General features: G+C 63.7%; 1 protein-coding gene across 10 annotated transcripts in view; it reads right to left on the bottom strand.

Annotated features, from left to right (window-relative positions):
* Nucleotides 1–3,643: 3,643 nt before the first annotated feature.
* The window catches only part of PWWP2B (PWWP domain containing 2B), a 31,536-nt gene continuing 7,867 nt past the window's right edge, over nucleotides 3,644–27,312 (bottom strand). For 2 of the 10 annotated variants that reach the window (XR_014248837.1, XR_014248841.1), the window contains exons 2-4: nucleotides 24,528–26,125; nucleotides 6,842–11,911; nucleotides 3,644–5,075 (exon numbers count right to left, since the gene is read on the bottom strand). Coding sequence is in view for 2 of the 10 variants with exons in the window: in XM_082406694.1 (XP_082262820.1) it covers nucleotides 24,544–26,125 (1,582 nt within the window). In the remaining 8 variants the exon portion in view is untranslated. Of the gene's footprint in view, nucleotides 5,076–5,589; nucleotides 5,989–6,186; nucleotides 11,912–15,787; nucleotides 18,649–24,527; nucleotides 26,126–27,312 lie in introns of those variants that run through there. The other 8 variants (XR_014248834.1, XR_014248836.1, XR_014248835.1 and 5 more) reach the window with 8 other exon arrangements.

The following is a 27,312-nucleotide window of genomic DNA, read 5'->3' as shown; positions in this document are numbered from 1 at the left end:
TGCGGTTTCCTAGGAAACGCGGTCACTGTCACGGCATCGGCATCACAGAGTCCCGAGGGCCTCCAGCATGTGCCAGACGAGCCCCCCAGAGCCTACCTGGAACTCAGGCTACAAGTGGGCGCCGGCCAGAGGCCGATGAGGTGCCTAGTGGGCGGAAGGGGCCCCAGGGGCTGGGGACAGGCCCTGAGATCATGGTGTGGAGGCCAAGCCCAGCCCCCCAGAGGCCCGTGAGCCCAAGGCTCTGCCCACCCAGGTCCTGAAGTGGGAAGAAAGGATCCTCTCCTCCACCCACCACCCCGCCGCCTCCTCCAGCCAGGCCGGCCCCAGTACCCAGGGGCAGAAGCCCTTCCTGAGATGCCTGCTTTCCTGGAGACAAAAGCACTGCTGAGAGAAGGGGGCCAGGGAGAAGCGGGCCTGGAGTCCTGTTGCCCGGGTGAAGGGGTGGGACCCCTCCCCTGGGGGCCTTGCCAGCTCAGGACACCTGCTGGCTGGCAGGTGGGACCAAGTATGCCAGGGCCTGCCTTTGGGGCCGCGACGGGCAGGGCAGGGACATCAGGAGGGGCAGGTGGGTGCTCAGAATGGCCGGCCGTGGAAAGCCCTGTGGACACCTGGCCTTCCCCCGGAGAGTCTCCAGCACACCCCGCCCACAGGCTCAGAGCCAGACGCCACGTGGAGGGGGCGGCAGACACCTCAGAGGGGACCGTGAGTCTGGCTGAGGCCCTGGGGCACAGATCAACATGCAAGTGGCAGCCTGGCGGCCGGCCGGGGCCCTGGACAAGCTGCCCTGGCGCCCCACTCCCACAGCAGGAGGGAGACTCGGGCACGCCCCCTGCCTTGGTACCCCAGTCAGCCCTGCCTGGGCCTCCAGGGGAGGGAGGCGCTGGCGTGGGACCAATGGGGCAGGGGGACAGGGCGCCTGCCGTGAGTGCAGGTCTCAGCCACCTGAGCTCTGGGATCCCGGGATGGGAAAGGCATCTGAGGGCCTGGAGGAACGAGGTCAAAAGGAGTGGGGCAGAAAACGGGAGGAAGGGCTGGGCGGGGGCGGGAGAGCAGGAGGCCACGCGGCGCTGCTCTGGGCTGGGCAGGGGGTGCGGAGGGGGAGAGACCCCGAGCACCTGCTCACCGAGGGCTGACGCTGGCCACGGGGCCACCGAGCCGACAGGGCCGCGCCGCCGAGGCTCTGGTCCTTCGAGCCCAGTGGCCTTTTCCCAGCAGCCGTGAAGGCGTCGCCGTCCTGGCCTCCGAGGCTGCGTGTCCATCCCCACAGCACCGGTGGCCCAGGCCCAGCCCACGCCTGTTCATGGTGGCACAGCGCCGTTCACCCCGCTGCCCTGTGCACCAGGGGGAGTCACGGGGCCCGGGGGGACGGGTGGTGAGGGGACGGCGGGGTGCCGGCTGCTTGCTGGACCCCCGGGAGCGGCACGGTGGTCGCCCTGCAGCCTCTCCCGGCTCAGGCAGCAGCTCTCGGGTCCCGGGAAGACACTGACATGCAACCCTCCTGCCTGCGGTGTGGACGGGCGCTAATTACACTCCCTCCTGCGAAGCCTGATCAACTTCTCCTAATTAACCCGTTTTCTGTCAACGTGAGATCATTGAACTCGCTCAGAGCCGTCTGTGCAAACAGAGAAATCTGAGACCCACTTGGCTACTTGTCATGAGGGAGATTCCAAAAGCAACATAGATTTGGTTTTGAAAACACATTTTCTATTCCCATTGGCCCGTGTTCTCCCGGTTCACTAGCTTCTGAAGTTTTTTCTAGAGCAGGGACCCTCGGTTCAGGGGCCGTGAACGTGGACAGGACAAACGGCGTCTTAGCCTCGCTGAGCTCAACCGAAACTGAGCGTTTCCCTCCCCAGGAGCGTCCACGGTGCCTGGCACTCACCTGCACCAGGAAGCACAGGGCTCCACGCTCACCACGACCCCGGCCTGGGTGGCCTCAGCAGCTCGGCTTCCTCACCCAGATCAGCACGGAGCCCACGCGGCTGCTGTGTTAATATTTTGATAATTATTTTAAAAATAACTGCTTCCTTTGAAATCCTATGTGTCTTTACTCATTGAAAACATTAATAAATGGTGGCAGACAGGGGATTTTAGGGCAGTGAAATGATTCCGTGTGCTACTGTAACGGTGGGTACTGTCATGCGCATTTGTCAAAAACGTGGAGTGTAGGACTCAAAGAGTGAACCCTAATGTGAACCTTGGGCTTGATTAATAATAATGTATCAATGTTGGCTCATCAACTGCAGCAAATGTATCCCACTGGTGCCAGGTGTGAGTAATAAGGGATGTACAGTGAGGGGGATGGGAAGGCTCTGTACCATCTGCCCAATTTTTCTGGGAACTTAAAACTGCTCTAAAATATAAAGTCTCTTATTTTATTTTATTTTTTTTGGCTGCGTCACGTGGCTTGTAGGATCTTAGTTCCCCGACCAGGGATTGAACCTGTGCCCTCGGCAGTGAGAGCATGCAGTCCTAAACACTGGACTGCCAGGGAATGCCCTAAAGTCTATCAATTTTTAAAAGTTTATTAAATATGAAAAAATTATCCCCAGGCTACCAAAGGGGGCCCCTTAGAGCCCTGCAGGACCTGGGAACAGTGGCCCAGGCTCAGCCCAGCCCCTCAACAGCCAGTCTCCCCATTGGTGAATGGAGCAGGGCGTCCAGGAACCACCGCAGACCAGGGCTCCACTGCTAGTGATGGCCACAGACAGCGGGCACCTCAGCAGTGGCCTGAAAGGAAGGAACAATCACATTGAAAGTGCAATTCTGTTTTGATGCAACTCACACACGTGCACACACGCCCAGGCACACAGCCCCCCTCTAGGGCTTGCCCAGTGGGGTCCATTCCCAGCTTTGCAGATGGATCTAAATACTTCTGCAGGGTTTTCCGTTCTGAAGGCACACGTGGTTTAATCTCAGCCAGTACGTGCAGAGCAATTAAACCAAAAAGCTCATTTCTGAAAAGAGATAAAGTATTTGAGTACCTGCATCAATGTGCAACATCTGCCTAATGTTTTAGACATTTCCCTGGTGGGTGAAACAATGTCCACTCCCAGTAAATACTAACCCAACCACAAATACCTGAAGAAAGTGAGACATTTTCTTGACAAAGATCAACCATGTTATCTCTTCAGATACATCGTTCTGTCAGGAATTTTTTCTGTTTTAAAATCTCGGAGCCAAATTCAAATCAAGCTAAACATAGTCTACTTTAGAGCTAATGTGTTTGAAGTTGGGACCTAACACGTGAAATATGTCAGGGGGAAATGCACAATATGTGACCCAGAAAGAAAGGGTTCCTCTAGGACTGAGCCCAGAGTGATGGCTGTTTGTAGGAAAGGTCTCTGGTTAGCGGAGCCTCACCGCGTGGAATGCCCGCACAGCACATTTACAATCCTGTGCTACGTTGAGAAAGCAGGGCTGCGCTCCCCTTCCTGCAGAAACCAAGCCGCCACATGAGACCCTGGGCCAGGGGTGCACCCATGTCCCAGCAAACACACAGGCCAGGTCCCTGAGGGTTTTATGACCCCACCCCGGAAATGCCTGTGCGGACACGGACAGGCCATCCACGCAGGGGGCTCGCCAGGAAAGCAGTGCTGTGGTCCGCGCGCCGGTTGGAAGAAGAATTTCCAGACACGAAGTATTTTAGATGAGAGTGAGTTTATTGAGAACAAGGAGCAGAGTTAGTGAGGGGCGCTGCGAATCCAGCGGGCAGACTTCCTGATGGACCAGGGAGAGCCGGCCCCCTTTGTGGGCTAGTGGCCAACTTTTATAGCCTCAAGACAAAGAAAATTCCTGCTGGCAGGATGGCATTAGGTGATTGGTCAAGATACTACAAGGTTACTACATGGTGATTATTTTATATGGAGTGGGGGGCTGTCCGGTTTAGGTTAGGAGAGCCCATGGCAACAGTTGCTATGGGGGCTTGGTTAATCCCAGAGTTTTTGTCCTGTGTCCGGGATGTAGGGCTCCACACCAGGTGCAACAAGAAGCCCACCAAGGGAAGGCGATGCCCGTGCGGTGGACCCAGCCTGCGCCTGTAGGGTCGTCCCTGCTGGGCCTGGGCACCTCCGGGGCCCCGTCGCCAAACGCCAGGCCAGGGGGGCCTGGGACTGGCTGCGGGAGGGGGCCTCACCGCCTTGCCCCTCTCCTCCCGAGCACCAGTGGGACGAGCTGTGATGGCCAGGAGGCCCCTACTCGGCACAGGGCAGCTGCTGGTCGGGGACCGTCCGGAAGGGCTGGCGCATCTGCAGCAAGGCGGACGACGGGAAGGCATCTCTGGACAGCGTGCCAGGAGCCGGGTGACGGAGGACCAGTCAGGCCTGTGCCCCTCCTCTCCGGAGCCCACCCTACGACTGCCCTCTCTGCAGCCACTCGGGTGGGGCGGGGCACGGAACCCTGGGCGTCGGGGGAGGCCGGGGAGGCAGCTGGGCCACAGGCCAGGAGCCTGCGTCTCAGACGAAACCAGGGAGCACGGTCTCAGCAAGTCACCTGAGACAGTGAATCCCAGGAGGTAAGGACCCCGTGTACCCAGGTGAGATGAAAACATGTCACCCGAGACTGCACGGGGTATTCACAGCAGCCACAAGGCAGATAACCCAAGTGTCCACGACAGAAAAGGGGGCAAACAAAACTTGGCTCATCCGAGCCAGGGAACGCTATTCCCCACGACGGAGGGGAGCCCTGACGCAGGCGGCAGTGTGGGCACTGCAAACGCTGAGCTCCAGGGGGGAAGCCGGGCGCCGAGTCCACGCACCACGAGACCCGCTTGTGTGAACGTCCAAGCTGGGCGACTCCCCGGGGACGGGACTCGGACGTGAGGCCTCAGGGGCTGGGCCGGGCTCAGGCAGTGGCTGAAGACAGTGACGGAAGGCTCTGGAACCGACTGTGGTGACGGCAGTACAACCTGTGAACGCCCTGAAACCCGCTGAATCGCACCCTGTGATGGGTGGTCTGATGGGATGAGAGCAGTGTCTCTGTCAATCTGGCTCTGGAATGATCAGGTGCCTCTGGCCTGGGGAGACGAGATGGACTGAAGGGCTTCCTGACCCCGGTTCCTGTCATGAGTCCTCGCCCTAAAAACACGACGGAATTCCTTAGGGCCATTCTCTCCATGACCAGTGGCCATTAGGAGCTTTGTGCTTGAACCTGCCTCCAGACTAGGGACACAAAGGCTGGGTGACTGTCATTGCGGTTGGCCCTAACACAGCCCCTTCCCGCCTGCGTGAGGAGCTCCCGTCCGCCCACGGGGGCCTGTGCCGGGCGATCCCCCATGCTGCTCCCACCGGAAACCCGGGGGGGGCAGGAGCAAGGGGGAGGAGGGGCTGACGCAGCCGGTGGGGACCGGCAAGGCTTTCTCCCCAAAGCAGGCGGCCCCCCCAACCCTCCTCCTGTGGGCGCACAGGCCCCATCCGTCCAGGCCCGTGCAGGACCAGCACCCGGGCCCCAGCAGCCCGGCCACGGCTCGGCTCCGCCTGAACCCCAGCCTGCCCTCCCCCGCCCCCGTGCTGCCACACTCATCTGCAACCCCACCCCCTTCGCAGGACTCCTTCCTGGACCCCATCCTCAGGCCTCCCCCACCCCACTCACCCCTCCCCAGTGCCCGGCAGGTCGGGTCCAGGTCCATTCACCGTCCTCCCGGCTCCCTCAAGATCCCCGGCACCCGCTTTTCCTCCTGCCGCCTTCCTGGCTGTTCCCTGAGGCCCAGCTCACACCGCCCCAGTCCAGGGTGCCTCCTCGTGTCCACACCCCCCAAATCCACATGGTGACGTATAATCCCCAACACGACGGTATTTGGAGAGGAGCCCTAGGGGGTAATTCAGTTTCGATGAAGTCATGAGGGTGAGACACCCACAATAGGGACAGTGTCCTCCCCAGGGGAGACCAGGCTCTCTCAGTCATCAGAAGGCGCCATCTGTGCACCAGGAGGGGCCCCTCACCAGGCACTGGATCAGCCGGCACCCTGACCTTGGACTTCTGCCTTCCACCCTGGGAGAAATAAGTGTCCGTAGTACTTTGTAACGCAGCCTGAGCTGACCAGGACTTCCCACCCCACCTCATCCTCCCCATCCCACCCCATCCCTACCCTACCCCATCCCCACCCCCATCCCCCATCCCCACCCCATCCCACCCCCATCGCCCATTCCCACCGCCCATTCCCACCGCCATCCCCACCCCCATCCCCACCTGCACCCCCAGGAGGGGCGGGTCCACTTGCTCAGGCCTCAGCCTCAGTTTCCTGAAGAATGAGGATTCTGACCCCCACCCCAGCTTTGGGCTCTCTGGGCCGCACCCCCAGGCTTGGGGCCCCTGGGCCCCTGCCCTCAGCCACACCAGGAAGGAAGGCACATCCCCTTGCTCTGCCTCCCTCTATGCCCAGCCAGTCCGTAAAAGTACAGGGTCAAGGGCACTGGCCACCCAGCCCAAGGCCTCTGATCTCCGAGGTGAAAGGCAACCCTGGCGTCAGGCGGAGCTAAAAATAACTCAGCCAGCACTGCCAGGGTGCTCCGAGGGCGGGGCAGGAAGGGAGGCCCTGGTAACCACGTAACTGACGGGACGCAGGCCCAGCAAGGCCGCACTGGAGCGTCCGCTGACGTGCCTCCAGCCCGAGAAGGTGGGCGAGGGGCTGTGGGCAGCCCACCCCAGCCCCGGCCCCTGCCTCCCACTGGGTGCTGATCGGCTCCCTTGGGGTTCTGGGGGTGCGGGAAGAGCACAAGCCACTTAGCTTTTCCCCAGCAGGCGACGGCCACTCTCAGGCCTGGACGGGGCCCCCACCGGCCAGCAGGGCGGCCACGTCCCACCTGGTTTCCGCCTCCTCACCTCCTCCACCCGCATCCCTTACCTCGGCCTGACGACTGCCAGGGCAGAGGCCGGCTGCCTCCTCCGCGGGAGGCTCTGGGTGCCCGCGGCCCCAGCCTCAGACCACTGACAGCTCCCGCTCAGCGGTGGAGATGCCCGCTGGACGCGCCCCAGGCCCAAGGCAGGAAGGGCGAGACTGGGCAGGGGAGTCAGGCAGAGCTTCCTGGGTGGCCTGAGACCAGGAACACAGGGAAGGATCTGGTAACGCCCAGAAGAGTCACTCGGGGAGAAAGACGCAGAAGACCCGCGGGGGTGGGAGACTGCAGGGGATTTTTCTTTGCTTTTCTGCTTTTCTTTATTTTACTAATGTTCTACCCCCAACAGGGATTATTTTATAATCAGAGGAAAAAAACTTGGAGAAAAGGGAAGGTGCCAACCGGGTTCCTGGTACAGCAGGGGGGCCACACCACCGGTGGCAGGGCCTTTAAACCCTGCAGACAGGGCTCGGGGACCAGCTGGGATGCCCCAGCCCCAGTGGCCCCAGCTGTGAGATGTGGGCACCGTGGCGACTTGCGGGCCCACGGTGAGGGCCCCGGAAATGTTTGCTCTGCCCCTCACCGCCCCCCCCACCCCCAAGAGCAGCCTAGCAGGTGGCATGTGAGGTTCCCATACTGTGTGCTTTATGGGGAGTGGAGACCAGAGGCGCAGTGGGGAGGGGGGATCGGGGACTGAGGGGCTGCAGAAGCTGGTCATCCTGGGGCCAAGAGCCCCACCCACGACCCCTGCTGCACAGCACCTGGCCCCCACCTGGAAGCCCAGGCCTCCCTGGGGTCCAGGCCCACGTCTAGAATCACACTGCCTGGTACAGGCAGGTTGCACACCCCATGGAGTTCCGAGAGCTGAAGAAGATGTTGACCTCCCTGGTGGGCGGCAGGGTGAGCAGGGGCTGCCCCCCCAGAGGACAAGTCCCGGACCCCTTCAGCCTCACCCTGGCCTGGCAGTGCGGTCTTGGGGCCTTGGTGCCCCCATCCGAACAACGGGATAGCGGTGGTCCTCCCAGCCCCAGGCTTCCATGGAAACTAAAAGAGTGGTGCTGGTGTGGGAGACCAGAGGGGACCTGCCAGGCTTCATGCCCTCTGGCCAGCTGCTCAGCAGCTCCTCCATCTAGGGGCTTCCCTTCTATCCCAGGGGAAGCCCCTCCAGCCCCTAGACCCACCTCCACCACCTCCTTGGGCCGCCACCCAATCGGAGCCCCTCCACCCGATGGCTCCTTCTAGATGGCACCGCAAGTCCAAAAGTAAGCCGCCACCCCAGGGTGTCGGGGGGAGCCAGGCTGCCATGGGCCGTGTCCTGTGTCCCTCTACCTTCCTTCTCCTTGATGTGGGTTCAGCCTGGAAGTGGCCACGCTAAGGAGACCGTGGACTCCAGACCTAGGACCCCACGTGGGCCCTGTCCCCGCAGTGCGTGCCTCCTTGGCTGCTCTGGCCTCTGAAGACCGTGGATCGGGGGTCGGGGGCTCGGGCCTCCGGGACGGAGCGGACTGGCCGAAGTGGGCCACCTGGCTGGAGGACCTCGAACGGGCAGTGAGCGGGAGGAGGGTGTTCTCCTCCCGCACCGGCCACGCCAGCCCCTGCCCCCCGCCGCAGCTGGGAGGGGGTGCGAGACCCCATCCCCTGGAGGAACGGGGGGAGGGTGACAGAAAGCCAGTCACGTGCCCTGCACACTTGTCGCCTTCCAGCCTGCTGTCCTCCACCGGCCAGCCTGCTCCACAGCAAAGGTGAGGACAGCTGGCCAAGGGGCGGGGGTCGGGCGGCCAGCCCCATGGGGAGCAGGGTCGTGTGACCGGGTGGGCGAGCGCTTGCTGGGTGCCTGCAGGGACCTGTGGGGCTGGAGGCTGGAAGGCCACGGGGGGCGGGGCGAGGGCTCCCCACGGGCTCCACGCGGGGCCCATCCCGGTCCCCGGAAGGCTAAGGGGTCAGAACCCTCCCCACAGGGACACGAGGGAGGCCCGGCCGGCTCTGTTCTCGGAGCAGACGAGCTCCCGTAGGGAGACCCGTGGGAAGCTGGGACCCACAGTCAGGAGGGCCCCGGACGGCTCCCTCGGCTCCGCTGACAGCCCGGCCTCCCTGCCCTTCCCCTCCTGAGCACACCGGCCCCTCCTGCCTGGGACGTGCTTGTGGGGTCCCTCTGTTGAGGGGACCCCTCCCCAGTCCCTTCCAGAATGGCAGGGGCCTTCCTGCTCCACTGAGCTTTTCCCACCCCGCCCCCCCCCAAGGTGCCCACTCCCCTGGAGGCCCACTCCCTTCCTACAGCCACTGTGCCCAGCCTCTGGGGGGGCGGCCGGTGGGGGGAAGGAGCGGAGGGTCGGACATCACTGTGGCATCCCAGATATCACCAGGGGCCAGCCATCAACCCAGGTCTGGGGGGCCAGCTCTTGGTGAGGGTCCTACCTCCTGGGTCCTAAGAAGAATGACGGTCACACAGAAGGGCATGGTGAGATGCAATGAAATCAAACTGGCAAGAGAACATGATCAATTTGCTGCTTAAAGAAACAGTCACAAAGACTGAAGAAAAAAAAAGGCTGCCTTCCCTTTCAATTAGAACTGCTGTCTGTCCCAGGGGACAGTGCACCCCAGCTGGCGGGGGCGTATAAAGACCTGGGACAGGACCGCCTGGTGGTGCGTTCTCGGGGCCTTGGTGCCCCCATCCGAACAACGGGATAGCGGTGGTCCTCCCAGCCCCAGGCTTCCATGGAAACTAAAAGAGTGGTGCTGGTGTGGGAGACCAGAGGGGACCTGCCAGGCTTCATGCCCTCTGGCCAGCTGCTCAGCAGCTCCTCCATCTGGGGGCTTCCCTTCTATCCCAGGGGAAGCCCCTCCAGCTCAGGACTTGGCTCCCCTTTAGCCCCTCCGGCCTAGCCGCCCTCCTGAAGGCTTCAGTGGGGGCAGCCCCATCCTGGGTGCCCTGGGTGTCTGAGCAGTGGGTGGCTAGAGGGGAGCCTTGGGGCCATGGCATGGAGAGGCCCCCAGCCCAGGGCAGGAGAGTGCCCAGAGCAGGACCAGGCGGCATCAGGTCATCAGGAGCAGGGTGGTCAAGGGACCGGGGAGCCTGCAGGCCTGAGGGTCATATCAGGGCCGGGCCCAGCTGGACCATAGAGGGCGCTGGCCTGGGACGGTCCAGGGACGACTCCAGGGCACGGGACTGCCTGTGTCTCCTGTAGAGGCGGTCCCCCGTATGTCTGTGGAGCTCCAAAGCCCCATGTGCTGGTGGCCATCCTCGCACTTGACCTTGGGGCTGGTCCTGCTGCGCTGGCCTGCAGGGAGGGGCTGGGAGAGCCGGGCTGGGAGAGCCGGGCTGGGAGAGCCAGGCCGGTAGTCAGGAGTGAACGTGCCCAGGGCAGGCTGCCATCTCGGGGGACCGGAGTCCCGATCACTCTGAGGCACGCGTTTCTCCACGGAGCAGTGCCTCGCTTACAGAGAACGCCCTGTCTCTCTCTGCGCGGTCGGCACCTCCTCCCCAAGTCCAGGCCTCATCCCAGGGCAGCCGCGTCTCCCTCAAGGTGGGCATGGCAGCCCCTGGCCCCCAAGGGAGCCGTCTAGGACCAAGGCTACAGAGCGGGGCTTGAGGTGGGCAACAGCTCTGGGCAACCGCGGGCGCAGAGGGTCTGGACGGCCCCTCTGGCCTGCGCACGGAGGCCAGGCTGCCCTGCCCCAAGTCGGGGCCTTGGCTCTGCTGGACCCTCAGGGCAGGGGCATAAGGGGGCTCCCTGGGTTGGGGAGGGCAGGCGAAGGATTGCACCCCCTCTCTGCCCTCCTGGACTCATGCAAGGTTGCCCCTCCCTCCTCTAGGGGGGGTCTCAGGGTGGGAGGGCCTGGACCAGAAGAGCTCCTCCTAGGGGGTTTATTCTGGTAAGATTCTGTTTGAGAAAAGGGCTCTGACGCTCCAAATGTTTGAAAACCACCGTCTTCCCGCTACCCGCACCCAAGAGTCAGGCCCAGAACCCCAGGCCCCACGGGGAGGGGAGTCCCACCCCTCTTCCATCCTGGAGAGGACCTCCGGCCTGGCCAGGAGCAGGTCCTGCTGGGTGCGGGGACACCCCGAATGTTCTAGTAAAGCCAGGAACAGGCAGAGGCACCACCGTCCCCTCTGGGATGTCCCTCGGCTCTGAAGGAGCCGACCAGGAAACCAGGGGGTCGAGGTTTCACAGGGAGAAACCAGAGCAAAACTCTCCACCTCCTGAGACGTCGTCCTGCCTGGGAAAGTCGTGCCAGCTAGAAAGCCCTGAGGGGGGCCGGACGAGATGCGGCAGCAGCCAGAACAACGACCCGGCCCACGGGCAAGGAGGACCGCAAGCGACCCGTCCCCAAAGCCGCACTGTCCACGCGATAAGCGCTGCCCCAGGGTCCCCCAGCACCGCAGATGCGCCCGAGCCAGGGTGACTTCCTCGCACACCTCTTTGTTCTCTTACATTTAAACCAAGAGCAGAACTCATTTTCTTTACCTTTCTTTTTGCTTTTTGGTCTTCAGAGTGACACAAAGGGGTACGGAACGCCCTCTTACAAAGAACAGGCGAGGTTTTTAATCCTTCTCACGTTGAAGTCTGACTGCATCACCCCCGCACGGGACAGGGGGACAGGGCAGCCCTGGGGCTGGTGCGGGGAGCCCAGCGGGACCCACGCTCTGGACGAACACGGAGGGGGATGGGGATGGGGAGGCGGCCGGTTGTCAAGCGCACAGAGACCCCGTGCGCCCAGGGCTGGGTTGTCCCGAAGCCAGCAGGGAGGTGAGGCGGCCCTGCTCCCCTGGGCGCCCTGATCCCGGAGGCCACCCTTGCTGCTGGGCTCTGGCTCTTCACAAACCAGAAAAGCTAAAGTCTGCGTCGGGGGAATAAATACATTTGGCCAAGAGGAGTCGCAGTGCTCCGGGGGTCTGTCCTCGTGGCCAGACGCACCTGCTGCCCCCGGAGGCCTCGAACCAGGCTGACCCCGCGGGCCGGGTCTCTGCGCGCAGCCGGCCAGAAGGCTTGCAGGGTCCTGGGACGGAGCGGGGGTGCGGAGGACACCCCTGAAGTCAGGAGCTGCAGGGGAATAGCCATCCCCTCATTGTCTGTGACCTGGGGGGAAGCAGAAAGGGACACAGGTTACCTCAGGGTCCAGTGCCGGGGGGCAGGCCTCTCGGAGTCCAAGCACCAGGCCAGGGCGCCCACCCAGCTCTTCTGAGCCTCTCCCTCAGGCTCTGTGGTCCCTCAGCTTCACCCAACCCTCACCATCTCGGGAGTCCCGCCTCCTTTGGTGCCCCTGCCCCTCTCCTGGGGCAGGTGTCTGACCCCTGCATGCCCCCGTGCCCACCCTACCTACCAGGGGCCCTGAACTGCCCGGGGAAGGTGCAGGATCCTCAGTGGCCCACGGACCCAGACCACAGGCTTGTCCTGCAGCCCCTCAGCCTTGGGCCAGGCACACAGGGGCTGAAGGCAGGCCAGCTGTTCTGGGTCCTGCCAGCCGTGAGTGACTGGGGGTTTGGGGGGGCTGATGGCTGTGCACATGCCCCAGGCTCAAGGCTCAGAAGGCCCCAGTGTGAGGAGTGATTGACACCCCTGGAGCCCCGCCCCCAGCCAGGAGCCCCGCCCCCCCATCAGATGCACCCTCCTGGCTTAAAGAGACCCCCTTGGGGTCAGGGGTGGGCGGGGGTGGGGCAGAGGGCAGACCCTGGACAAGAAAATCCTCTCCCAGGTTGGCGGGGAGCCCAGGCTTCAGCGCTGCTTCCTGACTTGTCCCCACCTCCCATCTGACCACCAGGTGGTCATCCTCGAGCAGGGACAGCGGACCTCGGACAGCGGACCTCACAGCCCAGCGTCTCAGGGCCAACCCCTCCTTAAAGAAGGCAGTGGGATCTCAAGGAGGGGAGTCTCCCCAAGTCCCGCAAGCCAGGGTGAAAGTGTTCCCCACACCGGAGCTCTGCCGTCACAGGAGGCTCTGGGAAGGAGGGAGCCTGGAAGGAGGGCCAGGTGCCTAGAGTCCAGCGAGAACAGGCGGAGCACACGGGGGCTGCCGGCCACACAGCCGGCTGCTCCCCCCCACCGCAGGGGAGGTGTACCCGAACCCATGAGGCGCTCCTACACAGGAGGAGGGAGAGATGCCGGCCGGAGCCTGGCCCAGCCCTGAGAGCGGGCGTCTGCTTCTGCAGTCTTGGAAGCCGTGAGCGGCTGTGACAAGACCCCGAATGCCCTGAGACTGCCACGCCAGCCACGTGGAGGGCCCGGGCGTGCATGCGTGCGTGTGCGAGGGGAGGTGCCGGCCACCCCGGCCGAGGCCTCGGGCAGGCGAGGAGTCCCGCAGACACTCCAGCCCGGCCGACGCCACTGGCCGGGAGCGCACACAATCATGAGAAATAACCAAGCAGAGTTGTCTGAAGTCACTGTGTTTTGGGGAAGTTTGTTCACAGAGTGATCATAAACTGAGACAAATACCCTACGCGTCTGAAGGCACTGAGAGGTTTCGATTTCTCTCAGAGACCTGGGAACCAATAACTGATTATATATAAACAACCCCAAATGAGGCAAATTCAACTCTGCAGAGAACAGATCTGAAGAAAAACAAAATATATTCATGATTATCTACATGGATAAGCTACAATTTTTTTTTTAAGATTTCTTCTTTGATGTCGACCATTTTTAAAGTCTTTATTGAATTTGTTACAATAGTGCTTCTTTTTTTTTATGTTTTGGTTTTTTTTTTTCTGGCCACATGGCACGTGGGATCTTAGCTCCCCGACCACGGATCGAACCTGCATTGGAAGGCGAAGTCTTAACCGCTGGACCACCAGGGAAGCCCCTAAGCTGCAATTTTTAATATCAACACTGAATCTTGATTTAGCCAGAAATCATGTTTGTGTGTTCGTGTGGCAGGAAAAGGGGGTGTTATGAGGTTGCAAAATCTTCCTTTTCCACAGGGAAAAAAGTCCATAAAGAAGGCTTCAGCTGAGAAATCATGAAAGAAACAGCAAGATAAGTGTAGGAATGTGCAGAGAAATCCTTTCGTTACACATTTCATGTTACTAGTGGGCTTTCAAACCATGAGCATACGTAACACTGCTACAAATAAAAATTCAATGGAAAGATATCATGTTCAGGAACATCTTACTATAATGTGAAATAGGAACCAAAGCCTTTTTCCACTTATTTTTAAAATATAGAATCCAGGAGATGCATCTGCGCAGAGAAATGCAAACGCCTTCCACCATCCCGGAGGCTGCCTGTGGGCCCTGAGCCCTGCGTCAGCAGAAGGGCTGGCAAAGCCTCAGGGCAGACAAGCCTCTCCTGTCACCATCACTGCCCAGGTCTGAAAGCAGTGACCCCGCGGCCTAGCGGCCCGGCCGGCAGGTGGGGAAGGGGAGCCGCCGTCCTGCTCCGTATCCAAAGCGCCCAGGATTCCAACGACCAGGAAAGAAACACCAGCGGTGACCACAGCAAACTGGACCGCACACTCGCCCCAGCCGCAGCCGGTCGTCGGGCTCCAACCTGTCATCCCTCTCCCCCAGGGCTCCACGGAAAGCTCCCGGCCAGGAGCCCGACTTGGGGTGTGCCGGAGGGACACCTCTCTGGCCATCCCCCCCGCCCCGTGCTTCCCGATCGCCTCGGAGCTCGGTCACGGCCCCCAGGCTGGTCCAAAGAAGCAGCTCAGCATCGGATGGAGAGGGCTGGGGGCTCCAGAGCCATCTCCAGAGGGATGCAAGGCATGAGGCCCGGGCAGGACCCTGAGCAAACACGGGAAAGACATCTAAGTCCTGAGTGTAGCGCTAAGGCCCCTGCTAAGGAGACTCGTCCACCCAGGGCGGCGGGCTCCCAGTCTCGGGGCACCCCTGAGAGCGGGAGCCTCTGGGCATGACGTCCACTAAGCCACACCCGGACCCGGGGCCCAGAGCCCTAAGCCAGGGCCCAGAACCCTCCCCAACCTGGGGCCTAGAACCCTCCCTAACCCAGGACCCGGGGCCCAGTACCCGCAGCCGGGTCTGTCTTGCCCATCAGTGCCTGAGACAGGCCGCCCCTCCGGGAGCACCCTGGGCTGGGCAGACGGTGGGCTCCAGGAAAGGCTCTGCAGTGTCTGCCAGCAGCAGGTTTCCGGGGACACTGCCCTTGGCAAAGAAAAAGACGGAAACCATAAAACAAAATCCTGGACCTTGTTCTCGAATTCCCAACCGCCTCCTGCCCAAGCTGTCTGGGCCGCCAAATACCCCCTCCACATGCCAGTCCTGGGGACAGGCCCTCCCTGACGCTGCTGGTCTCCCCTCTGCAGGTGCCCCAGGACAGAGCGGACACCAGGCAGCGTCCTCACCGCCTGTGGTGGCTGCCGGGCCCTCCCACCCCCGAGTCCCCAGCGACCAGAGGCCCCAGGAGAGGCAAGGAGGGGCGGTGGGGGGCACGGAGAGGACGCGGACGCGGGACAGCAGCGATGACCAAAGCCCTGGTGGTCAGGCAGAAGCCCCGATGCAGAGGCCCCAGGGGGATGGGTCCCGGCCTGGGGCAGCCAGCGGGCCAGCTCTCGGAAGCCCTCAGGCTGGCCCGGGCCTCTGTGAGGACAGCAGGGGTTCTCCTAACTCTGGGGACAAACCCGGACTTTCCCTGTACTTTCTTCTTGATTGTTCAGCCAGGGAAATGCCCCCGAGACTAAGACAGGCCCTCTGCCTGGGACGCACCGGCCCCTCTTTAATAATGGGACATTCCCTCTGGGCGGGGTGGTCCCCGTCCCTTCACCGCGACAGCCTGAGCTGCCCCTCAGAGCGCCCCGGCCCTGCTGTCCCCCACCCCACCTAGAAACTGCGGGAAGGGCACAGACCACAGCAAGAGGCTGCTGGTGGTCCTCTAGAGAGAAGCGCATTTTTCTTCCCAGGAGGAAGACACCCACTGGCTAGGAACCAACTCCACTGCCCAGCAAGGCTTCCTCACCCCTTTCCCCCCAGTTCCTCCCTCCCCAAGAATCGCCCCAGTGCCACTCAGCCCAGTCCTGGCCCGGAGGCCCCTCCTGCCCTCACATCCCTGGAGGTGGCGCTCCCTCTAGCCTGGGTCCTGGAAGGGCCCCGCAGCCCCCCAGCATCCCCCGCCTCCTGTGGCCAGCACCCCAGGGATCAGGTCCGCCCCAACCCTGACCAGAAGGGGCAGGCCATGCGGTCCCACAGCTGCCCGGGGGCCCAGGTGTCTGAGGGGGGAGCCACGATGCCGGAGGCCCCTCGAACTGGGAGGCGAACGCCACGTGCACCGAACGTGGCTCCCCCGGCGGCCCCCACCACTTCCTGCCTGCCGGGAGCAGGTTAACCGGGAAGCGTCCAGGCACCAGGGCACCCAGCGGGAGGGCGCCACCGGCACGGGGCCACGCCAATGCACCTCGTGAGCAACACCTGAGCCGGGTCTCCCCACGAGGGTGCCGTGGGGCAGAGGCCACACCACCCTGGGCTCCCAGCAGTACATCGCAACCTGGGGTCTCCAACCCATTCCCCACACAGGGCGGTCAGACACCCCAGGCTCAGCTCCCTCACGGGGCTAAGCTGCCTGCAGACTGGGGGCCTGTTGAGAAGATGGGGGGATGCGGGGCTCCCCTCCCTCCACGACAGGGCTTGGGCTGCGGGATGATCACCAGGCCGCTGAGCTCAACACCAGACCAGAACGGACAAGCCCTGTTCCCCAAACCACAGCCTTCCGAAATGCGGTGACGTCAGTGTCTCATGCACAAACAAAGCAGCCACCGTTGGAAGTGAGAACCACGGAGCCTCACGAAGAAGGAAGCAAAGGAAGGCGGCTGTGGCCTGGCATCGCCGATGCCACCTGGGAAGGTGGTCCACGGCAGCCCTGTGGGCGCACGACCTTCCACGGGCCACGCACACCGGGCCATCCAGCGCGGCTCAGGAAAAGCCACTCCCTCAACCCAGCGGAGACCAGCAAGGCGCTGGCCATGGCCCCCGAGCACCCACTTCCCCAGTCACCCGCTTGGTCCCGTGGTCCCTTCAGCCACACCCAGACTGCACCAGGTCTGGTGAGAGCCTGGCCCAGACACAGGGAGGGGAAGGGGACAGTTCCCAGGAGCGCCAGCTCCTCCGGGATGGAGCGCTGGAAAGCTGTTGTTGACGTCATTTCCCCAGGATACGCAGAGGGTTGACACGTGGCCCACCTCCTGGTCCAGAGGCCCAGGAGGCCCCTTCTCCCAGCCAGCGCTGCCCCCTCCATCCAGATCTGCTGTGTAGACCAGGTGTGGACACCCCCAGCTCAGGGTTCTTAACCCAGAGACATGATGGGGCAGATGCCAACCCGCCAGGAGCCACACCATCCTCCCGGGCCCCTTCCTCCACGGCTGGGGAGCATCTCCCCTCGCCCGAGGTGCTGAGGGCGTGGGGGGAGGCACGCGTCAGGCATCCGGCTCTGCCTCTCCAGGGCCAGGGGCTGCCGGATGCACAGGGGAGAGCCTGGCCTGGGAGCTGCCTCCCTGGGGACCGGTCTCCCCACCTGTGGGACAGGGCGCCACGGGCCCCCTCCTGGCGATGCAGCCCAGCGTGCAGAGCTCCATGAACCTGGCGCAGGGCAGGGCGGGGGAGGGCCGCGCGCAGGCCGGGCCCCCATGTGCGTTACCCTGTGCCAGGCAGCGCGTGGGTCTGGGTGTGCAGGAACTTACTTCCTCGAAGGGGAGACCCCAAACAGAACAGCAAAGAACGAAGGAGTGGGTTGTGAAGGAGCCGTGACAAACAAAGATGCTGGGATGGAGAATCCCAAGCTCTGGGGGTTCCTTGGGGTCACAGCCGTACATGGGGTGCTCAGGAGAGAGCCCCTGAGGAGGTGGCCACCGGGCACAGAGTGGGCGGGCACTGCAGCTCTGCCACACGGAGCCGAGAGCTGGGGAGGGGCGCCTTGCGTGTCTGCTTCCGTTGCAAACACAAGGACAAGCGAACACGGCAGAAAGGAGGCCTGCAGGAGGAGGTCAGCACGGAGGGGCCGGGCGATGCTCAGGCTGACTTGGGACCCTTGGAAACGTGCACGGAATCGAAACGTAAAGGAATCTCTACAGATGGAACGAAAAAAGGAACTCAGTGACCCTAACGGTGCCTGCGGTCATGACAACCACGGAGGGGGCGCTGTCTTGATAACTCTGAAACAGGAATTTGACGTGTCCCCCGAAGGGCCAGAGCCCAGGGACAAAAGGCCTGCAAGCAAAGCTTGGTGTAGGCCCACGGGCAAGCTGGCGGCATCACTGTCTGAAACGATTACATACGTGACGTAGTCTACATATATTAAATATTTGACATATATTAACTTTTGCATGTAAAATTATTGTGCTAATATCACTAAGAACCAAGTTCTTCAGTATAAGGAGATAGAGATACAAATACGAAAGTTGAAGAAGTAAAAAATCTGAATTAGAAAAATCAGTGTGAAGTCATGATTTCTTTTCTCCTGAAAGAAATTCCAAGGTCTGTTAACTGCAAAGCCTAAGAAACCACCTGGAAACAGTGTGACCCCAGCAGCCAGCACCCCTCGCGTCCAGGCAGGATAGCGGCTGGATACCAGTCCCCTTGAGAGGACCCGGGACTCTTCGGGAAACGGCTGACCCTGGGTCTGGGCCAGAAATGCCCACGGTGACCCAGAACCCCGAGTCCTGGCAGAAAGCAAGGCCGCTGCCAGAGACCGCTGTGGTCGTCAGGTGGCCCCATGAGCCGATGAGCCCATGGCCAGCAATGGGACGATCTGGGCGTCAAAGAGGACGTTCGCCTGGACTGAGGGCAGTCCACCATGCTTACAACAGATGCGCTGGTCACTCCGGAAGGTGCTGGAACCGACGCAGACGCTCGTCCGTCTGTTCTGTAAGACCGCATCTAAAGGTGACCAAAGTGTTACTGCAGGATGGCTAAGGAGCTGATCAGGTCACTAGGACAGAAGGGCCTCCCGACGGGCAGCTGAGGGACCACCGTCCTGTGGAGGGGTCGCACCCCAATCCCATGGCGCAGGAGCGCAGAGCTCGGGCTCCTCCCCGTGTGCTCCGGGACCTCCGACCTTGGGGTAGGTGCTCCGTCCAGCGGGGAAGAAGCAGGACAGGAACAGGGCCGAGTATTTGGAGCTGGCGGTGGGGACCCCTGGCAAAGAGTGGTTAAGGCATCTCACCAGTGGGGGGGGGGGCAGCACTGGGCCCGGCAGGCCCAGCCCAGGGGGCCCGCAGCCCCTCCCCCAGGCTGGGAGAAGTCCCGCCCCCGCTAGGGACCCCAGCAGAGCGACTGCACACACCGGGCCTGTGTCCCGGCGCACCCACCTGGGGAGGCCTCGGGGAGGGGGCGGGGCCTGAGCCCTTGCAGCAGCCTCGGAATTACAGGCCTTAGTTTCCTCTGGAACAAAATAATTACAACCTTCACAGAGGACCTGAGCTCCCTGAAAGCAACGCGGAAGTCAGCTGAGAAGCAGAAGTACATCTTTATTTAGCACTGGAACAGAGAAAAGCCCGTTTGGGGCATTCGCCTCGAGGATACCGTTCTAGGAGAGGCACAGGAGGGCAGCGGCCCCTGGAGACAGGATCTGGACGCCTCCGCTTGGGGACCGGACGCCGAGTCAGCACTCCCGGGCGGGGCGGGCGGCCGCCAGCAGCCGGGCGGCACGGGACCCAGCTGGCTTCCCGCGGATGTCTCTACTTCCCGGGAGAGTCACCTTGTGAAGCCGAAAGCGGCCCTGGTGCCGCCGCCGGCCCGTGTGCACGGCCTCCCCGCACGTGCTGTGCACGGATCCACACGGGCCCGCTGAGTGGGCGGAGGACGCAGTGGGCGAGTGGGGCCCCAGCCCTGGAACCCGGGACGTCACCTTCCATGGGACAGGTGCGGCCAGTGTGATGGAATGAGGGCTTTGAGACGAGCAGATCAGGCTGGGCCAAGCAGGTGGCCCATGAACGCCTCACAGGGTCCTCACGGAGGAAGGCGGGGGGACGCATCACAGCAGAGAGGCCCCCGCCACCACGCAGGCAGAGGCTGGGTGACGCGGCCACGGGCCCGGGAGCGCCCGAGCCCCCAGGAGCTGGAAGAGGCAGGAAGGACCCTCCCCTGGAGCCTCGGAGGGAGCACAGCCCTGCCGGCACCTTGACTTCGGGCTTCTGGCCTCCAGAACCGTAGGAAGAGATTTCTGTTGTTTCCAACTGCCCAGCGTGAGGTCATTTGTACCAGCGCCACAGGAAGCTCATAGGGGACGAGGCTCACACCAAGGGTGCCCTCCTCCTTTTGGTTTTGGGAAACCAAAAAACCCAGCGCTCGGAGCTGCCAGCGAAGTGAGCCCCGTAAGTTCCCTGCTGGCCAGCAGCCCGGCCACTTAGGCAGGAAGGGAAGGGGCCAGGGCCCCTGCGGTTCCACGGGAGGTTGGGCCCCAGCCTTGGACCCTCCCAGCTCACACGGGGTCTGTTAATTTCCCACTGGGCTGAGAGGCTGGGACATTGGGTGGCATTCTGAGCTGTCACGGCTCCCAGGACACCGGGGCACCCGTCCCCGCACCTCCCAGGCCCTCGGGGTGCGCTCCCAGTGACCGTGCACCTGGTAACGGACGGCTCCATCACCGCCTGCCCTCACCTGGGTGGTGCCCGCGGGCTGGGCGAGGCCCCAGCCCATCCGTGCTCACCCACGGCCTCGTCCTCACCCATGTCATCCCACGAATCCATCGCTCGGCCCCAAGGCTCCTCTGAGGCTGGACCCCGAGACTCCTCCCAGCCGAGACCCAGGCATTCAGATGCCGGCAACCGGAGTACCTCCTCCACGGCCGGTGAGGGGCATGGTGGTCCCCGAGTTCTGGGCGCGCCCAGCAGCCCAGCCCGTCCCCTGGACCTCTGCCTCCTGCTCCCCGTGGCCCTCTGACGCCCCATCCTGGTTTGAGCCTCCATCCTCTGGCACATCCTTCCAGCCTCCGGGCCCCTACCACACTGCTGTCCCAGAGCACAGGACCATCCACCCTCTGCTTGAAATTCTCCCATGGCACCCCTACTCTGAGGATAAGGCGACAGCTGGGGCCTCAGGCCACCAGGCCCACATTGGGCCTCTCCCCACCCCTAAGGACATGCCCAGCTTCCTTCTGCCACGGGCCCCAGCACATGCTGCTCCTTTTGCATCCTCAGATGCTCATCCCCACCCTATTAGCTCATGATTAGCTCACTGTTCTAATCTCAGCTATATGTCACCTCCTCCAGGAAGCCTTCCCAGATGCCCAGTCCAAATCAGCTTCCTCACCAGACACTCTGCTGGGAGGCCCTTGTCCCCTCTCAGCACATTCCTGTGCGTGATTATGCACAAATCTGGGGACTGTGAGTCACAGCCCTCTCCCCAGCCCCCCAGACAAGGGCCTCGGTGACTGTGCACACTTCTGTCCCCCATCCAGCAGAGCATTCAGTCCTTGGTAGGCCGACCCCTTGGTGGGTGGGGAGAGAAGAAGCACGTAACCGGGTCTGCGAGGAAGAGGCCCTGGGGTCACACCAGCCCCGGGAGGAGTCGCTGTCACCCGTCAGGTTGGGGGGCCAGCCCCGCACTCAGGGCATCCCTGTCCCACCTGCAGGACCCTCGCCCCCCTGACCAGTGGGCAGCAGGAGTTGCCCAGCCCATCCAGTCAGGAGCACAACCCCGGCCCCACCCCGGGGGGACACGGGAGGACCCCTGGGAAAGCAGAGCCAGAAAGCTGGCTGCAGACAAGTCCCCTCACTCAGCCCCTACCCGGGAGACAGATGGGGAAATGGGGCTCAGAGTCGCCAGCCTGCTGGGGCCAGAGCAGGGTGCGGAGCCCTCGGGAGATGCGCCCCGCGGGAGCACGTGAGCACCCTGGGGGCGGTGCCTGCTCAGAGCCTCTGTGCCCAGCCAGGCCCCGCTGGCCTCTCCCCAGCGCCCTGGCCGCCAGGCCCCAGGCCGGCTCGGCGACTCTCACAACGTCCGCATGGGCACCCACCTCTCAGCCGAGCCTCCAGCAGCCCTGCAAAGGGGGCACGGTCTCTCGGGGAAGAGGTGCTGGGCACACGTCCCTGGAAGGGGCCCAGCCCCACCTCTGCTGAGACTCTCCTGACACACCTGCGGGCAGCACAGACACCCCAAACCCCAAGGAGCTCCTGGCACCGCCTCAGCCGTCCTCAGGTGGCTGCAGGGTCAGCTGGGCCAGGCCGGGGTGGCCGGTGGGTGGGGCCTGGAGGACCACCTTCCCCAGCAGGCCTCCCGGCCGAGCTCCAGGCCCCTGTGCCAGCCTCCCAGCCCTCCCGTGGGGGGCCCGGGGGGCCCACGCCCGCCGAGAGGTCCCTCCTCCTCCCAGGACGCGCCCGGGTGCTGGTGACCCTGGCCCCTACCTCAGCACCACGACGGGGCACTGCCACCAGCATCTCACACAAGCTCCGCCGGGACCCTCCTCCTGCACCAGCCCCGCAGCCCTCAGCTTGCCTGGGGAAGCCCACCTTCCCCAGAGAGGGCAGTTCCCTGCTTCCCCTTCAAGGAGCAGCCTGGACGGCTGCTCCCCAGACACTTGACACCTGAAAGCAAACTTGTCCACCAGGAGACCGCAGACCCCACCTGAGCGCGAGACCCCGGCTTGCTGACGCCAGCAGATCAGCCACCTGGCTGGCACAAACCTCAGCTCAGTCTTTAAGCCTCAAAAAACAAAACCCAAAAGCCCATCAGCCAAAACCACTTGGTGCCTTGGCGCCGAGAGGATCCAGGCCGCCCCACCACGCTCCCAAAGCTCCACACCCTGCGGGGGCGGGGGGCACAGGCCCCCACAGCAGGCAAACCCGTCTGGCGAGATTCCTCCTCTGCTTCCTGATACGCAGAGCCCTGAACCCACGGGGCTGTCTCTGCCCACAGCAGGCGCACGTGGGCGAGCTGCCCGACACCAGGCCAAAGACGGGCTGGGCCCTGTGAGCAGAGGGGCGGGGCCGGGAGCGGAAGGGCACAGAGAGAGGCAGGGCCCCCCGGGTGGTCCCCAGGCCAGCGGGACGCGGCTGCAGCCAGGGGTGCCCCTAAGCCTGGCCACAGCAGGGAGATGCCCCAGGAAGCCCGATGCCAGGGCATCTGGACTTTCTCTGGACCGCTGCCCCTCAGGTGAGCTGGCCGCCCTCACCTGAGACCCTAGCTGCCTGGATGCCACCAGGTCGGCGCCACGCCCCAACACGAAGGCCAGAACTGATGGGGGATGTGCCTGGTCCCCAACAGGAGAAGGTCGTGCCCGGAATCCGGGGAGCCATGCAGGAGGTGACGTGGGAAGCAGGTGGGGGAGGGGTGGGGACAAGGCCTCAGGAGCCCCGGCAGGGACCCCGGCCCAGACGTGCCCCTCATCACTGCTTCTTCAATCCCAGGACCCCGCTGCGCCCGGCACAGCAGGGAGCGGGCACCAGCACTCCACAAAGCCCCTCCCCAGCCACATGGGCTGGCCCTGCCCAGCCCTGAAAACTCGCGTCACCCGGGAAACTGGCACAGACAGGTGGGTGAGCAGGACAGCCAGGCCAGACAAGGTCACCTGAGGGTCCGGAGACGAAGGCAGAGGCCCAGCTCGTCCTCTGGGCCAGCCCCCGTGCCATGCCGGCTGCTTCTGTGGGCGTGGGCATGAGGCCACGGAGCCAGGAAGACCACTGCCGCCACGGGCTGCCCCTCACAGGGGACCCTGTCATGTCCCCTCCGGTCCACCCAGGCGGCCTGGAGCCTCGGGGGACCATAGCCCGCCCGGGACCAACCAGGGGAGGACAGAGAGGGCAGTCAGAACTGGGAAGAGTGACCACCAGCACCAGTGACTGCTGGACACACCCCACTGCCCAGGGACCAGAGCTGGCGGCAGCCACCAGATGAGAACACGCCCACATCTGCCTGCATCTCGGGGCCCAGGGCAAGCTCACGGCAGACGCCCTCAGCCCCTCGGCCGTTTCCTGACACCCCACGAGGTGACCGGACATGCCACACGGTGATGCCCCGCCCCACCTGGTGACACGGCAACGGCACAAGGTGATGCTTCCAACCCCAGGTGGTGACACCTCCCAGCCCCACACAGGCTCCATAAGGCCTGTGGCTGGAGATCCTCCAAAGGTCTCCTGGGGGCAGAGACAGAGGGCGAGGCACTGGCCCAGGGACAGATCCCAGAGCACCGGCCCCGCCACCAGGAGCCTGGAGCCCCTGGCACCAATGTCCAGGACCCACGTGCCGGCTGACGGAGGGGAGCCCCCACTGGCAGCAGAAGAGCAGCGCTGGGCCATAGGCACTACCTCCGAGGGCAGGCAGCTCAGTGACATTCCTCCTTCCGGCAAAGTCAGACCCCTGGACGCACCTGCAAGCAGGAGGTGGGGGAGGGAGGCCCCGGCTGCAGCCCGGGAAGAGTGGGTAAGAGAGGAAGCCCCTCCCTGCGCTCACCACCGCCCCATCAGTCAAAGCCGCCATATTTAAAACCCTCTCCTTTCTCCAAAGGGAAATGAAAGAGCAAGGAGACCTTTTACGGTCCTTTGCAAGACGGCCGCAAAACACAAACTAGCTCTGTTCTCTGAACAGGTGGCCGACGACTCGCCTGCTTTTAAAGCACCTCTTCTGTGAATCGAAAAGCTGGACAATGTTGCCAGCAAGCGGGGCGATCGTCCAGACGGCCCCCTTCGGAGCAGCGGGCCAGATGGCCAGGGGCGTTCGCGTCCCCCTGGCTCACGGAGGCCCAGGGCGGAGGGACAGCCCAGACGCAGACACAGGCTCGGGACGGCCGGAGAGAGGCCGCCCTCCCCGCACACACTCACCTGGTCGGAACCCGAGTTACGTTTCAAACTGGGTTAAGAGCTCCCTTATTTCCGGGGCCACGTGTTGGGCGGCATTGGCAGCCTCTGTTATAGCTTTCCGATACATCCCCTTCTTCTTACGGTTAAATCTCAGTTTGAAAAATTCAGAGAAAGGGGAGAGTTTTGAAATAGACAAGAACGATGTAGTTGGAGAACCAAACCATGAGACTTTCGCTTCTTGCCAGGAGGGCTCCCCGTCCTCCTTCTGGCTAAGACTGATGTCCAGGACACGTGCTGGCCACCAAGGAAAACCATGAACCTTACCCCACACGATGTCCCCTACGGCCACGGTCCTTCCGTCCTCGGTAACGCACTTGGAGACGCTCTGCGTGTGCAGCCTGACCGTCAGCGGTGGGACCGTCGGCCGCGCATCCTTGGACGAGGCCGGCACAGACGCACCGTCGCCGGACGAGAGGTCACACATGTCTGGTGACGTCACTTCTGAGCTGGACGATTTGGACTCGTCCAGGCTGTCGCTGCTCCACACCGACACGCTGGCACAGCCAGTTCTCCGGGGGCAGGCGGCGAGAAAAGCCAGGCCGTCACGCCCGTGTTCACCTCGGGGACACCCCTTGCAGTCGTCGTCCTCGCCGGAACTTCCAGAAGACGAGTCCGCCAGCCCGGAGCGGGCAGAGCCGTCAGCCAGGGGCGCGGGCGAGCCAGCCCGGGGGCCGCGACCACAGCCCTTGAGCTCTTCCACCAGCTCGGCCCTGTAGACGGGCTCCTGCTCGCCAGCCCCCGGGCGGTGGGGCTTCAGGCGGATCTTGGGGGGCGGCGGGGCAGCGCTGGGGGGCAGGGGCCGCGTCAGCTTCAGCTTGGGGATGGAGGCGGGGGCCCCGGCGGGTGGCCTGTCCCTGGGCACCTCGGGGTCCGGGCCTCCGGGCGGGGCCTGCGGCGGGCAGAAGGGCTCCAGGGAGCCGTGCACGCGGGAGGGGATCTCCACCACCTCGCCGGTGCCCTGGGGCGTGCTGTAGGAGATCTTGATGACCGGGCTCCGGGGGACCCGGGCCCGCGCCTCCTGCCGCCTCTCCCTCTTGCTCCTCTTGGCGGTGGCGTCGCCTCCACCGTCGGGGTCCTCGGGCTTTCGGGGCTCCCTGCGCGGCCGGGGGGTGGCCGGGGGGCCGGGGCTGGCCTCCGGGGGGCTCAGGGTGCTCTTGCACTTCTCACAGAGCACCTGGCGGGGCCGCAGGCGGATGGGGCTCAGGGCCAGGTGGCCAGGGTCGCGGTTGCGGGACAGGCGCCTGCGTGTCCTCTTGATGCCCCGGGGGGGCGGCTGCGGCACCCACTGCCGGTACGTGTTCCTCAGCCAGAGCGGGGGAGGGAAGGGGGCGCCTTCAAAATAGGGCGGGAACGGGGGCAGGCTTCCGGCGGGCAGCGGGGGCGGCTCGGGGCTGGCGGTCTCAGGGGCCTGGTCCCCACCGGGAGGTGGCGGGGGGCCTGTCCCCAGCTGCATCGCCTCTGTGTCCCCCTCCGTGGGGGCCGGCCCGTGGCAGCCGTTGACAGGCGGGTCCTGGGCCTGGGGCGGCGGAGCCGACGGGGGCAGGCCGAAGAGGCCGGACCTGGCGGTGGGGAGACAGAAGGGGACAGTCAGGACAGGGAGGGCCCCGCCGCAAGCAGACCCCACTCCCGGAGGGCCCAGCGGCATCTCGGGGCTTTAACAGAGGCAAGCACCCCAGCACGTGCCCCGGGGGCGTCCCAGCTGCGGGCTGCGCTCTCTGAAGTCACGCGACCAGCGACCAGCATGGAGACCGTCGGCCCGACAGGCACTGAGCATCCACACCTCACTTCGTGGCAACAGGGGGGACGCGGGCTTGAAGCTGGAGGCCTCCCAGGACCCGGTGCAGGCCTGGGGCCCAGGAAGCCTGGGGACGGGCCTGACCTGGCCTGCAGGGGGCCGGCTGCCGTGTGGCCAGTGGCCCTCGCTCACAGGCCTCACCCACTCAGGCCCCTCCTCCCTGAGGGAAGCACTCCCAGAGGGAAGACCCCACGTGTGTCCCTGGGAGGACCCCCAGTCCCAGGACAGCCCATAGGACCGGGGTCCCGGGTGCTGGACGTGTGTCTGGGGGTGGGGGCCACTCGTGGCCAGGCCCAGCAAGGACAGGGGTCAGCCACCAAACCAGAGCCCCGGGCCTGGGAGTGAGCCTGCTCCCTCCTGAATGCTGAGTTGGGCCCACCTGTTCCCACGGCTCTCAGGTGAGGGTGTCACTCAGGCCGCCCCTGCCCACCACGACCTGGAAGGACCACCCCTCCTGCCAGCACCCCCGGCCCCTTCCCTGAGGACCTCCAGCTCCAGGACAGAGTTGGCCAGGCGGCACCGATAAGGCCACGTGACCCATGGGAAGGGGCCAGAGAAAGCAGGAGGCCCCCCTCCCGCGAGGACCCACAGCTGAGCCTGAGCGTGTGGCCGGCACCTCCGGGGCCCCCCAGCCGGGACTCTCTCCCCGGGAAGCTCGGGGCCAGCAGCCTCCACTCAGGTGTCCCAGCATCAAATGGCTTGGGAGTAGCGCCCTTCTAGAGCCAATGACCGTCACCGCCAGGCCCCGCGCTGGGAATGTGGGGAAGTCACATCTGATCAGCAAGCTGCTCTCTGAGCCACAGGAAAGCACAAGTAAGGAAAGCCAAGCCCAAACAGGCTACACCTTCCTTTGGCGGTGACACACATAACTTTAAACACGTGCGATTTAATTTGTAAGACTGCTTTAGCTAAAAGCTGTTAGTTTTCACTTTTAAGCACAGAACAGACTTT

The sequence above is a fragment of the Balaenoptera borealis genome, assembly GCF_965194805.1.
Source record: "Balaenoptera borealis genome assembly, chromosome: 10".
Lineage (NCBI taxonomy): Eukaryota > Metazoa > Chordata > Mammalia > Artiodactyla > Balaenopteridae > Balaenoptera > Balaenoptera borealis.
Note: the sequence above shows the minus strand (reverse complement) of the source record. Positions and strands in the feature narration are given on the sequence as shown.